The sequence below is a fragment of the Theropithecus gelada genome, chromosome 14, assembly GCF_003255815.1.
Source record: "Theropithecus gelada isolate Dixy chromosome 14, Tgel_1.0, whole genome shotgun sequence".
Classification (NCBI taxonomy): domain Eukaryota; kingdom Metazoa; phylum Chordata; class Mammalia; order Primates; family Cercopithecidae; genus Theropithecus; species Theropithecus gelada.
Window position 1 is genome coordinate 65,304,846 of NC_037682.1, and position 16,514 is coordinate 65,321,359.

General features: G+C 50.1%; 1 protein-coding gene across 3 annotated transcripts in view; it reads right to left on the bottom strand.

Moving 5' to 3' along the window:
• Positions 1–3,723: 3,723 nt before the first annotated feature.
• FAM168A (family with sequence similarity 168 member A) overlaps positions 3,724–16,514 on the bottom strand; it is a 199,672-nt gene continuing 186,881 nt past the window's right edge. For 2 of the 3 annotated variants that reach the window (XM_025357165.1, XM_025357164.1), the window contains 4 exons: positions 14,667–14,809; positions 12,775–12,949; positions 10,806–10,936; positions 3,724–9,977 (listed from right to left, as the gene is read on the bottom strand). In XM_025357165.1, coding sequence (XP_025212950.1) covers positions 10,824–10,936; positions 12,775–12,949; positions 14,667–14,809 — 431 coding nt within the window. In that variant the 3' untranslated portion in view covers positions 3,724–9,977; positions 10,806–10,823. The remainder of the gene's footprint in view (positions 9,978–10,805; positions 10,937–12,774; positions 12,950–14,666; positions 14,810–16,514) is intronic. The other variant, XM_025357166.1, reaches the window with a different exon arrangement.

The window sequence follows — 16,514 nt, forward strand, 5'->3', positions numbered from 1 at the left end:
AGGGCAAGCTTCCAACCCGGCCCACGGGCCGCATGTGGCCCAGGACGGCTTTGAATGGGGTCTAACACAAATTCATAAACTTTCTGAAAACATTGTAAGATTTTTTTTTTTTTTTTGAGACGGAGTCTCTCTCTGTCTTCCAGGCTGGAGTGCAATGGCACGATCTCGGCTCACTGCAAGCTCCGCCTCCCGGGTTCACGCCATTCTCCTGCCTCAGCCTCCTGAGTAGCTGGGACTACAGGCGCCCACCACCTCGCCCAGCTAATTTTTTGTATTTTTAGTAGAGACGGCGTTTCACCGTGTTAGCCAGGATGGTCTCGATCTCCCGACCTCGTGCTCTGCCTGCCTCGGCCTCCCAAAGTGCTGGGATTACAGGCATGAGCCACCGCGCCCGGCTCATTAGGAGATTTTTTTGCTTTTTTCTTTTTAGTTCATCAGCTATTGTTAGTGTTAATATGTGGCCCAAGACAATCCTTCCAATGTGGCCCAGAGAAACTAAAAGATTGGACATCCCTGTGCTAGGGTTTGGTAATGGGAAATGGGTCAAGGACTTAGAGCCAGCTGGGTGGGGCAACAGGAACAGTCCTGGGGGCACCTGTGACACAGCCGTGGAGGATGTCCCATGCCATCTAGATGCGAAGGCCCGGAGCTCTCAGGAGACAGACCTGGAGACAAGACGACCTACAGGCACTTGGGTGTTTAGGCCAGGACTAGGCTGGGAGGAAATGTCCTGGGGACAGGGCCTGGGGCGGATGCCTGGGCTGCTCCAGGGCACCACAGAGAAGGCACTGCCAGGGAGGCAAGAGAGAAACCAGGGAGGGCAATGTCCCTGGCAGTGTCCTGGCAGCCAGGGGAGCGGGTGAGGGGGTGGGCGCAGGGTAGCCTGCAAGGCCAGTTGCTGCTGGGGGGTGAGGAGGACCGCTCTGTGCCCTGGTGAGTGGCACAGGAACTTGGTGGGATTCGTCTCAAGGGAGGGGGGAGACCAGGGCCGGGTGGGTTGAGGGAGACTGTTCCCTGCTGAAGCCTGGCACAGGCCATGGCTAGGTGGGGCCTCAGGTTCTGAGGAGAGACAATTTTCAGTTAATTTGAGGTTTTACTGGTGTTATGTTGTTTAAAGATGGAAGAGAGGGATATTTAAACTAACGGCCTCATGGAGAGGCTGAAGAACAAGAATGACTTTTTTTTTTTTTTTTTTTTTTTGAGACGGAGTGTCGCTCTGTCGCCCCCGCTAGAGTGCAGTGGCCGGATCTCAGCTCACTGCAAGCTCCGCCTCCCGGGTTTACGCCATTCTCCTGCCTCAGCCTCCCGAGTAGCTGGGACTACAGACGCCCGCCACCTCGCCCGGCTAGTTTTTTGTATTTTTTTTAGTAGAGACGGGGGTTTCACCGTGTTAGCCAGGATGGTCTCGATCTCCTAACCTCATGATCCGCCTGTCTCGGCCTCCCAAAGTGCTGGGATTACAGGCTTGAGCCACCGCGCCCGGCCATGAATGACACTTGATGGAACCTGGGGAGGTGTGGAGAGGACCAGCCTGTGGGAGTCCCTGGTCTGCCTGCAGCTGGCACAGGGCAGCTATAGGGAGGCCATGCTGGGGCTGTGGGAGGCCTGGCTTCACGGAGGGCAGGGGCCTTTCTCCTAAGCAGAAACCAAGTTGGGGTCCTCCTCCTGCCCTGGGTAGACGTGCTTTGGGATTTGACCTCTCCTTGGGTACCTAGGGCACAGGTGTCTCTCTCGGGGGCTTCTCAGGTGGGCAGGAAGGGGAGGGACACCTCTGAAGATCCAGATGTTTCACTCGTACCAGAAGAGGGAAAGGAAACAGAGGGTGGACATCAGGAGGGATGTTCTGGAGCAGAAAAGGATGCCAAAGTGTAGGACAGGGTGTCCACTGTAGGGGACTAGCAGGCATCACCAGTGTACCCAAGGAAGTATTTCCTGCGGCTACCAGAGTGTGCTTGGAGTCCCTATTTGCCAGCTGTTCAGCTGCATCTCAGGGTCTGCCTTCTCCATCTTGGCTGGCCTTCGGCCTCCTTCCCCAGGGGAAGGCTGGGCTGTGGGGTCGAGATGCCCTCTCCGCAGCCTGCCCGTCTCGCCTGGGTAGAGGCGCACACACATGCAAGCCAGGGTGCACTGGGGCTGGGTGCAGGCTTCCAGGCCAGGGCTGAACGCCCCTCACAGTAAGCACTGTGCTCTCCTCCAGACTCCCCGCCTCCAATTTTCTGTTTGATGAAAGGTATGGCCCTGGCCTATTTCTTCACCTGTCCCTTGGGGTATTGAGGCTAGCCTGCAAGAGTGGGATGAAGAGCTGAGGGCTCAAGTAGGAGTGTGTCTGATGTCCTTGGTCTTTAGGGCCCATACCCTCACCTGGAAGCGTTTCTGGCTTGCTCCATCTAAATCCCTGAAGCTTTGTCAGCTCTTGAGTTCAAGAGGCCCACGCGGAGGTGGGAGCTGGAGGACAGGGTGGGGTTCTGGGCTGACCACTGAGGGGAAGAGTTCTGAGCTTGACCTCTGTGCTCCACCCCTCTTCCCTATGGGCCAGAATGGTAGGAGCTGGGACCCAAGTCTCCACCTCCCCTCCTGGCCCTCATCTCCTCCACTGTGACCTGGAGCTGAGCCTCTGGGAGAAAATCCCTTCCTGCACCGGATAAACTTGACTATGGTGACTCAGCCCCAACAATGCCTGTGGCCAGAGGTGCCGCCTCGGACACTGTGGGTGGGTTTCATATTGGATCAAGGACAGGAAGGGAGGCTGGGTGGAGGCACAGGGTGAGATTTGGTGAGAGGCATTAGAGAGTAAGGAGGTCTAAGTTTTCATTTCAGCTGCAGTGTGAGCCAAGCTACTTGGACTCTTGGCCTGTTTCCTCTCCAGGTAAGGAGGCTGAGTTCTTGGAGATACAGCTATGAAGCATGAACTGTAGGCGCCCGGCCCTGGGAAGGAATGGTGGACAGATAACCAGGAAGAGAAGCCTGCGCCTGGGCTAGGGCAGTGGCTTCACCCAGAGGGGAGATAAGAGATTCAGATGTTTAGGAGGCAAAACTGATAGCACTTGATGGGACTGCTTTGGATGAAGGCACCAGAGTCTCTCAGCTGTCCTTTTTCTGTAACCACAAACCACCAAGTCCCCCTTGGTTTCCCATCTGACAAATCCATCTTTTAAGAAAGCTCAGGGCGCTGGGTTCAGTGGCTCATACCTGTAATCCCAGGATTTTGGGAGGCTGAAGCAGGCAGATCGCTTGAGCCCAAGAGTTCAAGACTAGCTTGGGCAACATGGTGAAACCCTGCCTCCACACACACACACACAAAAATACAAAAATTAGCTGGGAGTGATGGTGGGCACCTGTAGTCCCAGCTACTCAGGAGGGTGAGGTGGAGGATCACTTGAGCCCAGGAGGTGGAGGTTGCAGTGAGCCGAGATTGCGCCACTGCAGTCCAGCTGGGTGAGAGTGAGACTGTCTCAAAAACAACCACCACCAACTTGGGCCTTGCTTACTCTGAGATAGGCAGAACATGGGGCTTGGTGCGTGGGCTATGGAGTCAGACCAAATGCCAAATGTGAGTTCTAACTCTGCCCCTCACCAGCTGTGTACCCTCGGCCAAGGTACTTACCCTCCTCAGCTTCCCCATCTAAGATGGTGCTAACAACAGGGCTCACCTCATCTGTGCTGTGAGGACCGAATGCCTTAACAAACATGAGCAGCAGGCGCCAGCCACACACTAGGCACTCGATAGATGTCAGCTTCATTGAGCAGATGGCTCTATGGATTTCAACTCTTAATGGCCTCACTGTGCTCCCACATCACACACTTAGGGTAGGTGCTGAAGTTGTCCTTTATAGCTCCCCAGCAGCTGTGAGACCCTTAGGGCAGACCCTTGTCAGATCAGCTGTGAGATGCACCACAGGTTTTTCTTGACTGCTGAGAACAAGTTTAGCATCAACTTGGGGAGAAGCCCAAGGGACTCACTGGCCCGGGACAGTCCTCTGTGCCTCCCTCCCCAAGAACCACTCAGTCTAGTCACCTAAGACTTTTTTTTTTTGGGAAACTTTTTTTTTTTTTTTAATAGTTATTGAGTGTTCTACAGCTTACAGTAAATATCATAGTTACAAATTCTTGGCTTCAATCTTTCAGAGTGATCACTGTCTGATCTTCAAAACAAAACAAAAACCCAAAAGAATCCAAAACAACAAAACAAAACCAGATTTACACTTCATACACACAAGCGAGGCCATGGGGCTTTCCAATCTTTACACTCTGGACTGTGTTTTGAAAACACCTATAAATTCTTTGATCAAACTACTTGGAAGACACCGGTCAAAGGTTTATTATTATTATTATTGTTATTATTTTAAATGTTTTTATTTCTTTTTAAAATGTGAGTTCCAATAAAATTTAAAAATTAGATTCCAACCTGTAGATTAAAATGAATTAAAAAATACAAAATCATATACAACGCTGTCTTCACAGGGATGTTACATGCCATGAGAACAGGTTTCTCTGTCATGTGGTATGAAACAGGGAAGGAGATGCCTTGAAATCAGAATGGGGACAGGCCCTTGGGCCTTTCAAGATTATTACAGACAACTCCAGGTTGCCAGAGGCCTGGCCTTACCTCCCCCTGGGTAAGGAGGAGCTTGAGTCACGCCATAGATCCAGACTATCTGGCTGACCCCAGGAGGTGGTCTCTGGACAGTCTCCCCAGTTTCCCTGACTCTTAGGCCTGAGGAGAAAGGCTGGGGCCTAGAGATGCTGGTCTTGCTGGGGTCAGGCCCAAAGTGGGTTTCACCCATTTGATTCCTGTGGGCTGGTACTTATCTGCAAAGCTGTTACATCTGTTCTCAGGAAGGAAAATCCTCCCACTATCAGTGGCTGGAATGGGGTAGAGGACCTCACTACCACAGCAAGAATATCCAGGGACTATCCATGTGGCCACAGGGAAGAAAGTGCTGTCTAGTCCCTTTCTAGCTTTGTGGCAGCCAGTCCCAATTCCTGTGTGCCTCGGTTGGCCTTTGGGTTGGACTTAACAGCATGCACCACAGCATATATCCACTGGAGAAACTGAGGGACCGGGACCCAAGTCTGGCTTAGGCAGGGCTGGCCATGGAATGTTGAAGCTGGCCTGCCAGGAATTTTGAAGGCTGGGCCCTGGAACCATAGAATGCCTAATTTCAGAAACAAGTTTTCTAGGAGAGGAGCAGATGGATAAGTAAAGGACAAACCCTGCAGCCCACCGGGCATGCCTGCCTGCGCTCAGAGGCTCTGGTGTGGAATCCCATCAGTTAGTGTGGTGTGTTTCTTCAGCTCTGCGGATGGGTCCACTGGCCCACTCTGCTACTGCCCCTCTCTGGATTCCCAAACTTGGCAAGCAGCAGAGGCTGCACAGCCAGTAGTGATGTGGGAGAATACAGGATAGAAAAGCAGACTTCCACGTATTTTCACTTAACTGCAATTGAGGAGGGATTCTGATACAGATGGTGATATAGAAGACAAAGTTCACTCTGGGCACAGAACAAAGCTGAGGAATTTGATATGGAAGCTTAGCCAGTGCCTCACTGGAATCCTGGATGAGTCCTATCTGTATGAGGAGCCAAAACTTGGTGACCAAGGGGCCTGTCCTTTTATACTTCATGTGATTCCTTTCTGAAGGCCATCAGAACAAAGTAAGCCCTCCAAAGAAGGACCCCCAGATCTCTGGGAACGGGGTACCTCAAATTTGGAACAATCTGGGTGGCCAGGGGTAAGGATGCTCAGAGTCTGGTTCTGGTCCTCACCCATGGGAAAAGCAAGCCCAGAGACTTCAGTCTGTATGCTTTTGGCCAAGGCTACACCAGATCCTCTTGAAGTACCAACTCACTGGATCTGGACAGTGGGCAGGCTCTCAGGGGACAGGAAGCCAGGTGTGCATGCTTACCAAGGACATGGGTCTCCCAGTAGAAAGATGCCTCGTGCTGTCCTTGAACATGTCTTCAGTCCTGGGCATTGTGACCCCAAAGTGTTTTGTCCAAGTGAGGCCTTTAGTTGCAAATTCTCATCCTCCTTGTGCTGCCAGCTAGATGTGCCTCTGGGTCCCTCCCCAGGGCTCATTACAGGTCCTGGCCCAAAGCAGTTCATAGAAATACGCTCAGCTCAGAGGACTGGGCTTCCCAGCTCTCTATAAAGTACAGTGAGCCCCTCCCTTCATGCTTGCCAAGAGGCCCAGCAGGTGGCAGCAGAAAGAGCAGAGGATTTGAAGAATCACTTACAAGCTGTGTGACCTTTTAGCAAGTGTCAAGCCTCCTGAGCCTTAGGTTTTTTGCCTGTAAAATGGAGGACTTTCGCAACCAATGTCAAAGTACTTTGCATACCAAAAAAGCTCTGGACAGGTGTGTGTGTCCCTGCTAGATATTCAGGAAAGGGGATATACATTTTAGAGTCATTGCCAGGTAAGAAAGAACAGCAACTCCTATCTCATGAGGAAGAAATTAAATATGCATTTTTTTCAAAACACGGCAAACCATTATGTTTCAGGCTTTCACTATTTGCAGGCAATCCAGCTCCCAGACTCAAACTTCCTCGGCCCCAGGCCAGCGAGGAGAGGGGGTCAGGTAGAAGAAGTAGAGGAATTCAAAAGGGTTGGCTGGTGACTGGAACCATCTGGACCCCGATCCTGGCCACGGGTGTTACACCTGGGGAGAGGCAGTGGCGTGAGGAGGAGGGAGGGGTTTGCATTCTGGGGCCAGTGCTGTGCTCATTGTCGGCGGCCACATCCCTTGTCCTCTCTTGCTTGCCTGCCTTCAATGAGAGGGCCCTTCCAGCTCTGACTTTTTATCTCGCTTGACCACCGCGCCGTCTAGAATCTTTGGAGGATACCTATGGTACTTCCCACTAGATCTCTGTGTCCTTACCAGTAACTGTGCCCTTCCTACCAGAGGCACATGACTGCCCCCGCTCTCCTGGGCTCAGTCCTTTTGCAGTGACTCCCCAAGCTTGGCCAGGCTTGTGGATCTCCATCATAGCAAGAGGCTGAGGCCGGCTGAACTGGGGCTCATACTGAAAAAGGGGTGCTGGACCTAGGCTCCTCCAGACCACAGCCTTTCAGTGCCCTATTTTCACCTTGGGGCCTCCCTTTGCTCTTGAATTACATAGTAGGGGCTAAGATAGGGCACAGAGCACAAATGCTTTAGTACGTGAGCCTGTGTGGGGATCAGATGGAGGGGAACGAGACAGCAGACAGCCTGGGATTCAAGTGGCTCTGTCACTTATTAGCAAGTCACTTGACTTTTCCAAGCCTTGATTTCCTTATGGATCAAATAGGAGAAATAACCTCTGTTTCATCGGGTTAAACTAGATAATTTATGTTCAACTGTTCTGTGAACTCTGAGGTCCAGCTGTTAGTTTTACTTACTGGTGTAGAAAGAACAAAAGTTACAAGGTCATTCCTAGGTCTCCTCTTCTTCCTTTCTCCTCTCTGTGGTTCCACCCCAGCCCACATGGAGGCAGCAGGGTTCTGGGAAGCCTGGCAGACCAGCATGCTGTTCACTGTGGGCCTGTTCCCTTCCATAACCTGTTTCCTCATTTGTCAATTGACTGTAATAACTGTGATCCCATCCCTCTCAGGGCGAGTACATGAAAGGCTGTGAAGTGCTTTGAACTCTGTGATGCACCTGACAAATCCAAAGGTTTCTATTATTATTATCATCATTATCATTATTATTATTTTGGCATTTTTCAAACACGTATGACATAATCCAGAACAACCTTTACCCACCTTTACAAAACCAAAGCGGGTGGGAGGAGGTATTTGCAAAAAGTGAATTAACACTGGAAAACTTTCTGTTGTTTTAAAGTGAAACCTCATCAGCACCCCGGAACAGACAATTTAGAAAAGCTGAATTTTTTCTTACTGGTCCTAAAGTTCCTTGGAAGCCCAGGAAGGTGGGCCCCCAAACTCCTGGCTCCAGACCAAGGATGCTGATGGGCTTTACCCTCCTGGGAATGGCTAGACAGCTTCTGAGCTCCTTCCAACCCAAGGGTTTCCTGATTTTTCCCTCCCTTGGGGAGACATGGGGGGTAGGGGTAAGGGTATGTCCAAGTTTGCGTGAATTTAAAATGAAAGCAGTTTTTAAAGTCCCAAATGTTGTCAATGATCCCATTTTGTACAGTAAAATGTTCCTGCCCCACCCCCAGAGGAGCTGCTGGCCCAGCCAAGCGCTGGGTGCCAGAGGCTGCTCCTGGGCAATCCAGGCTCCTGGCTGAGACTAGCAGGGACCTCCTGGTCCCAGGGGTCCCTCTTCTCCCAGATGAGCCTGTCTCCTGGGCCTCATCCTTGTCCTCCTCTCCTGATGACTCCCACTCTCTTCCTCTTCTTCCTCTCCTCTCGGGATGAGGGGCTACTGTCCTAAAAGTATGGCCTCTCCTTTTCAGCCAGCCCACCTGCTCCTTCTCCTGGAGGTGGAGTCAGGTACAGGATGAAAGTTCCAGATGTCTTCACAGAATTTCCAAATGCTATTTCTTCATTTGCCATTTCTGTTCCTCCCATCTGCCCCCATGTAGCTTCTGCCCAGTCTTCAACCCCCGCCTTTGGAGTCCGTGGAGGAAAAGGGCAGAAACAGGAGCCCAGAGACTGTTCCAGACTCACCAGGTATGGGCGCTGCCGACTTAATTTTTACAAAACCAAGCCAATCTGTCCCTAGGTACATTTTTGTAGGCAAGGTGCCCACTAGGTAGGAAGGCTGCATTTAATGCTAATTTACTGTAAGGTCTAGGGCAGTCCTTTCCTCTTCTCTGGGCCTCAGTTTCCTCATCTGCCAAATAGGGGAATGGATGAGATGATTGCTAAGGTCCCTTCAGTTCCATGAGTCTATGAAATGTTTATTGCTATTGCTTTTCCTTCACTATCCTGACCTTCAGAACTGCCAGCACCCACCTGGAATATGGTTCCTTCACTTGGGCCATGAATGGCACAGGTAACCAAGAGCTTGGCCTGCCTGCAAGCTCTACAGTCAGACAGGTGAGTCCTGGCACTGGGAAGGGCAAAAGGAAAGGGAGAGAAATGCCCTAGGTTCCCACTCCAGTCAGGAGGAAGCTCCTCATCAGAGTGGGTCCATGACAGCTCAGAGGCTGAAGTCTGGATGACACAGGGCATCTGGCTTTCCAAGGCCTCGGGATGCCGGGATCCCACCACCCTGCAGCCGCTTGGCAGGTCTAAGGTCAAAATCACCTTTTGAGGAAGTGCCAGGTCAGTTAACATCACTGTGCAAATCAGAAGGTCCAGGGCCAGATGCTTTGACCAGAGACCTTTCAAACCAAAGCCATGAGGCAAACACTGCTCCCTTCTCCCCTCTCCCCTCTCCTTCCCCACAATGCCCTCCCTCCCCCCACCCTCCCCCAAATTCTAAAGACTTTTTTTCCCAGGTTCTTGGCCTGGGGTATTAAGCTGCTAATAACATTCCTACATACTCAGGTGGTTTTGTTCTTGGTCTGTTGCAATGGTTCTCAGGAGACATTTCATTTGTGTCCAGGACATGGGAATGTCCTGAACTAATCTTGCTTAAGAAAAACAACCAGAACACTCCCCTAGAGATGTAGCCTGCTCAACAGCTCTGAGTTCCTACCCTGGACCACATCTGTTTATGCTCTTCAAATGGAATCCAGCCTTCAGATGAACCATTGCAATAAACCCTACTCTCTGCTTGCCTCTAGACTGGGATCCCCAGGGACAGGACACTTAGGGAAGAGCAGAGAGGACATGGCCTGGTCAGGTAGGAGGAAGTGAGTAGAGCTGGAAGGGCAGCGGCTAAGAGGGGTACAGTCGGGGAGAGGCAGGAGATTAGAAAAAGCAGCTTTTACAAAAACCAAAAATAAAAATCAAAACCATTAAAGATGCATAAAGTGACCCTTGCACTTCCGTTGTCTCTTCTTGCAAATAGAGGTGGTGCTGCTAGGGAACTGCTCCAGCACCGGTGTAAGACTTGAGTAGTTGCATACAATGTGTGACTCCAGATCTGTGGAGGGAAAGGGGAAAGAAACAGTGTCAGTGATATTCCAGAGGCCCCCAAACAGTGTCAGTGATATTCCAGGTTTCCTCAAGGAAACCTCTGGACCCCTTCCCCTCAACTTGGGAGCCCTCAATGGAGCCTCTGTGCCTTCCTAGTGAAGCTGCCCGCTTCCTGCCTGTGGAAGCTGTTGTACTCTGGTGCCAAGAACCCTGGAGGAGATAGGGGAGGCCAGATGATGTGGTGGGCCAGAGGATTTCAAAGTGACATCCCTGGAGCACTATGGTTCACTGTCACTGCCTCAGGAGCTGCTGAGGGGACCAAGGAAGCCAGTGGCCTGGGTCAGCCCAAAGCCTCCAAACAGCTCCAATCAAAGCTCTAACATATGATCTAGGTAAGAGTTCGTTTGAAGAATGGGGCCCAAAGTTAAAAGAAATCTGAAGACCATAAGGTAAATGGCACAGAATTCAGTACTAGAGAACTGAAGTTTAAGCCCTAGCTTAATTTTTACTGGCTAAGTGATACTGAACTACATATTTATCTGTAAAATGGAGCTAATGATCCTTATTTCAGAGCAACTATAAGGATTATGAGATAACATAAACAAAGGGATAGCTACTATTATTTCTGTTCTTATTTAGATTTCAACAAGCAGTCAACAGAAGTGATAGCTATTATTAAGAGTGATATTATGGACCTTGGAGCAGGAAAGCAACTGTTAACTTGACAGCTGTTACCTGCCCCAGCTGACACCTGTGCGCCAGACCCAAACCAGGGACTTTGAGGCAGTTCCTGTATGTATCCCCCCCTCCCACTTCTCACCCTGGCCACACTCACTTGGATGGGCTGCAGGCTTTACCAGTGTGGGGGCACGTAGCTGTACGCAGGGGTTCCTTGGGCCCTATATGTTGGCATGGAGACAGGGTGTGCCCCAATCGCCGTGTGCTGGGGTGTAGTCAGCAGGGTACCTGAGCATCCAGAGAGAAAAGAGTAACCTGACGAGGCTGTACCAGACACAGGAATGAAGAGGATGAAGCTACAGTCTTTCACATGGCTGTTCCCTCTGCCCAGATCCCCCATATCTCCCTCACCTTCCTGATGAACTGCTGTCCACCCTTCTCCACCTTGCCAGACTTCACCTCCTTAGGAGAATCTTTTCTGATGCTTGAGGACAGAATCAATCACTATTCTAAGTCCTCCTTTTCCCTTTTTCTTTGAGATGGAGTCTCGCTCTGTTGTCCAGGCTGGAGTGCAATGGTGCGATCCCAGCTCACTGCAGCCTCTGCCTCCTGAATTCAAGCGATTCTCCTGCCTTAGCCTCCTGAGCAGCTGGGATTACAGGTGCCCGTCACCACACCCAGCTAATTTTTTTATTTTTAGTAGAGATGGGGTTTCGCTATGTTAGCCAGGCTGGTCTCAAACTCCTGACCTCAAGTGATCCACCCACCTCGGCCTCCCAAAATGCTGGGATTATAGGTGTAAGCCACCGTGCCCAGCCTTCCTTTTACTTTTCCTTGTATGCTTCTCTTACTGCACAATCATACTGAGTAGTAATTGTGATGTGTGTGGTTGTATTTCCCACACTAACCTAGGTGTTCCTTAAGGACAGTGTTCTGATCTGATCTGTTGATACTGGGTTCCCAGCACCTGAACAAGGCTGACACTGAGTCAGTTTGCCAACAGTTTGCCAACTTGATCTGGGGAGTAAGAGGCCTTAACCATACCCTTACGTTAGGGGCAGAATAAAATCCAAATGCTCTACCCCTTATACTTTCTTACCTCAGATGGTATCCTACCTGGTTCTTTAAAAGTTGGGTCTCTAGGCTAGGCATAATGGCTTATATCTGTTACTCCAGTACTTTGGGAGTCTGAGGTGGGTGGATCCCTTGAGCCCAAGAGTTCAAGACCAGCCTGTGCAACATGGTGAAACCCTGCCTCCACAAAAAAACACAAAAATTAGCCGGGTGTGGTGGCGCATGCCTGTGGTCCCAACTACTTGGGAGGCTGAGGTGGGAAGATCACTTGAGCCCAAGCAGATCAAGACTGCAGTAGGCCAAGATCGTGCCACTGCACTCCAGCCTGGGTGACAAAGCAAGACCCTGTCTCCAAAAAAAAAAAAAAAGGGTCCTTGGGGACTTCTGCTTGTCTCATCCCTCATAATTATTATAATTATTGCACAGGTTCTTAAGCTCCTGCCTAATAAAGAGCATTGCCCCCTGTGTCCTCTTTTTTGGTGCCCCTGCTGTTATTGGAGTGCTAGCATCATCTCTCTCCCCTAAAGTACACTGACAACCTCCTTACTGAGCTACTTGCTTCTGAATCACCCCTTCTAATCCTGTCTCCACTCTGCAGCCAGAGAATGTTTAAACCTAACTGCATCCTTGCCCTGCTTGACCCCCTTTGTGCACAACAGAGGTACCACAAGGTGTTCAAGACTTTCCACCATCTTATCCTTGCCAGTGATCCAGCCACCTTCCAACTCCAAGCCCCTATTTCCTAAGGGCCATGGCTCCATTCCTCCATTCTGTGAACATGCCATATTCATGTTCCTTCTGCACCGCCCTTCCCTCTTTCACTTCTCTAGTTAGCCTGTGTTCACCCTTTAAGGCCTAGCTCAATATGCCCTTTTTGGTGAAATCTTCCTCATCCCCACAGACAGATTTAGAGGCTCCTTCCTCTGGGTTCCCAAGCCCCCTGGCGCAGGATCTCTTGTGCTACGCTGCAGTCGATTCTATGACTGTGTTCTCCACTCCGTTTTGAGTTCATAGAGGAAAGGGATGGACACTGATGCAGAAGCTGCCCTCACCTGCTGACATTGCCATGGTGGTGCCTGCCACCATGCCCATGGCCACGCCGTTGGTCCTGGGGGCGGCAACAGGTGCCGGGTAGATAGCAGAGGGGATGCTGTTGGGCTGGACGACCGTGGTGTGGTGGATGACATGAGGCTGGGCAGCATACACCGGCTGTGTGTAGTAGGCTCCCTGGGGGAAAGAGGCTGAGGTCACACAGGCATTTGGAGAGGTAGGTGGGATATGGAGAGAGCAGCACTGGCTGAAGGACACAAGGTCCGGACCCCAGCTGGGGTTCTGCTTGTCTTACTTTGTGACTGTGGTCAGTGCAGTGCTGGGCTCAGCTTCTGGTCTGAAAAATAAGGCCCTAATTCTGTCCTGCCTTGCTCCTAAGGCTGCTCTGATGATCTAACGGGATAAGAGCTCTACCCCCTTAACCTTGGTTTTAGCATTTTAAAATGTTTTAACTTACTGCAATGAACTTTTATAAACTACCTAAAATTTAAAGTTAGGAATAACAGTCAATCAGTTACCAAGCATGTGAACAGCGTTGGTAAACTCCAGAACACATACACGGAAGGATAGTTAGTAGTAGTATCATACTGGTACAAGTGCACATTGTAAAAAAAGTACATGTTGAAAAAAAAAATGGCGGCCGGGCACGGTGGCTCATGTCTGTAATCCCAGTACTTTGGAGGCCAAGGCAGGCAGATCACTTGAGGTCAGGAGTTCGAGACCAGCCTGATCAGCACGGTGAAACCCCATCTCTACTAAAAATACAAAAAAATGAGCCAGGCATGGTGGCGCATGCCTGTGGTCCCAGCTACCTGGGAGGCTGAGGCAGGAGAATGGCTTGAACCCGGGAGGCGGAAGCTGCAGTGAGCTGAGATCACACCACTGCACTCCAGCCTGGGTAACAGAGCAAGACTCCATCTCAAAAAAAAAAAAAAAAAAAAAGGCATACATGGATAGCATTTCCCAGGATGTCTCTTATTAGCTATTTCCCTTTAGGTAAAAAGGCAAGGATGAAGACAGTGGTCCGAGGTGACTCCCAATGCCTGAATCACATGGCTGCTTCCTGCTACCACAATCCACTGGCCCACTGACTTCCAGGGGAAGTAAACAGGAGCCCCTGATATCATCTTAATTCAGAAATCTTCAAATGTTTCTCTTAAATGAGATCAATTGATCTCAAGCCTCTTATGTTTTTAAGTTTTGTCTTCTACTCTAAAATATAGCTGTTTTTTAAACTAAAAAAGTATTCTCCTCACCACTTATACTTCCTATAGAGTTGTCACTCCAGAAGAATGTGTCATGGGTGTGCCAGAGCCCCATATGGTCCCCTGTCTCATACCAATCCTGGAATGCATACATCCTCTAGCTGAAGGAGCCCAGAAAGGCCCATCAGGCACAGAAAGAGAGAGTAACTTGCCTAAGGTCACAGAGCTCTGGTGGCAGAGCATGTGTACTTTCATCCTCCCCACTCAGCTCACAGACTGAGGAAGGGTAGATGTGGGGGTTAGAGAGAAAAGACTAAGACATTGGGGTCTCATCTTGACCAACCAATAGCTCATGGTGTAACCCTGGACAAGTCATTCCCCTCTTTGGGTCTCAGTTTCCCCACTTGTTTAACAAAGGAGTTGAGCTAGAAAATCTCTGAGGGCCTTTGTCCTCTGACATTCTGGGCTCTGTTAATCTAAATGACTTCATGCCTCGCCGCTCTAGGGGCTGAGGTGGAGTGAGGCAGTAAGCAGACTGCAGGGATATCGCTTCCGTGATGCAACAAGGACAGCTAGGTGAGCCACTAACCATCCTCTCCTTCCCTCACTTCCTCACCCTACCCCACCACACTGCGCCCAGGCTGGAGGCTCCTCTACCTGCAGAAGAAGTGGCTTTGACGTGTACCTACCTGGGCATACAGATTCTGCTGGGGGTAGGCACTTCTGATTGGATACATGGCCGTCTGATAGGGGTTGGGTGATGGGGAGTAGGGGGGTGGAGCAGTATTACTCTGGGTCGGTGGGACCTTGTATGGTGTCCCCGCAGTATATCCTGTACCAAGGCAATAAGAGAGACTTCCAGTTAGTTGGCAGAAAAGCATTGCTAGAAGGCAGCAGGTCCCAGTCACAACTCCCCAGTCAAAGATGGGCTGAATCCAGGCAGGAAAGATGGATGAGAACAGAGAACAGGGCTCCACCCAGAAAGCCCTGGCCCCAGAGGCAACTCCCTCAGTCCTGGTGCACAGGGCTGCATGGATGATTCTGGGCATCTTTTCTTTCTCTGGGTCTCAGGGCTCTCATCTATAAAATAAGAGGCTAGAACCAGATGGTCCCTTTTAGCTCCGACAGCCTGGGATTTGGAGCTGCCTTGTGAAACGGGCAGGTGCCCAGAGATGGAAGCCCTCAACTCACTTGCTCTTTATTGCTACTCTCTATCTACTTGCTTTTCTGTCTTCTCACACAGCATCCAGGGTATCCTTTTGCTACTGTTTCTTTCTCTCTTTTGCTCTATTTCTTTTTCTCCTTATCTCTCTCTCTTCTTGGACTTCCCTCCATCATGTTCCCCTGCCTCCCCACCAAGTTTGAAGGTGAAAACCCCATACAAAACACCATCCGGAGACCCTCATCTTCTGGGATGCTGACCATACAAAACACCATTCGGAGATTGTCATCTTCTACGATGCTGAAAAACTGCTCTGCAAAGTTGGCTTCTCCTTCTCTCCTGGGCTCTAGGGGAAGGCCACCTCTGCCTGAAAAGACCTGAAGTCAGGGATCGCAAAGATTCACATCAACCTGGAACGTGGGCCATGTCTGTCCCTCAGCAGGACGGACAAAAGCTGGGGCTAAGAATGGGACTGAGAAGTCAGGCCCCAAGAAGCTCACAATTGCCCAGGTAAATAAACTGTGCTGCCTTTGAATCCTCCGGAAAAGAGTGACAGACCCTTTGTTCACAGAAAAAAACTTGAAACATGAGTCCTCCATCTCAAAAAATAAATAAAAATAAATAAAAAATAAAAAGAAACATGAGTCATTCAGGAACAAGACTGTCTTAGAATCACAAAATGGAATCATTCTATGGAACCCAAGTGATCGTCAAGTGACCCTAATCCTTGCATTTTACACAGGGGATCCTGGGCTCAGAAAAGGCAAGTGTTTTTAATAACTTCTCCTAAAAACTCTAAACTCTTCTAAGTTGAAGGGGCAGTGCCAGGGGACCCCAGCTTTGAAGCCCTGCTGGGGAGGTGCTGAGGTGACTTATTTCCTGTGGTTCCATCTTGGGTAGGTCTAGCAGACCTCACTGAACCTCTCTGGGCTTCAGCTCTTTCACCTGTAAGATGCTCACCAAGGACCCTTTCAGCTCCGAGGTGCTGTTTCTATTATACAATAAGGGCTTGGGGCAGAGTGGAGGGAGTGCTTTATTGGAAGAGAAGATATCTAGTCTTCAGTCCTGGCTTTCTCCCTAATTTTTGGTGACAACTGTCAAGTCTTTGGGCCTTAGTTTCTTATTTTGTAAAATCAGGTGGCTAAGAATGAAGATTTCTTCCTAAACAAAAATTCCATGGTTCTAAAGATCCTGGGTCTCTTCTACCTTAACCCCAAGTAAAAGCAAACTACCACATGGTCACAAATCTCTCTCAGTCCACATCACACCTCTTTGGCTTGGCACCTCCCTGCCCCTGATGACCCAGGAGGATAGGAGAGCTGCTGCAGAGCTGCCACAAAAGTCAGACTATTCCCTGGATTCATGACATTTATTT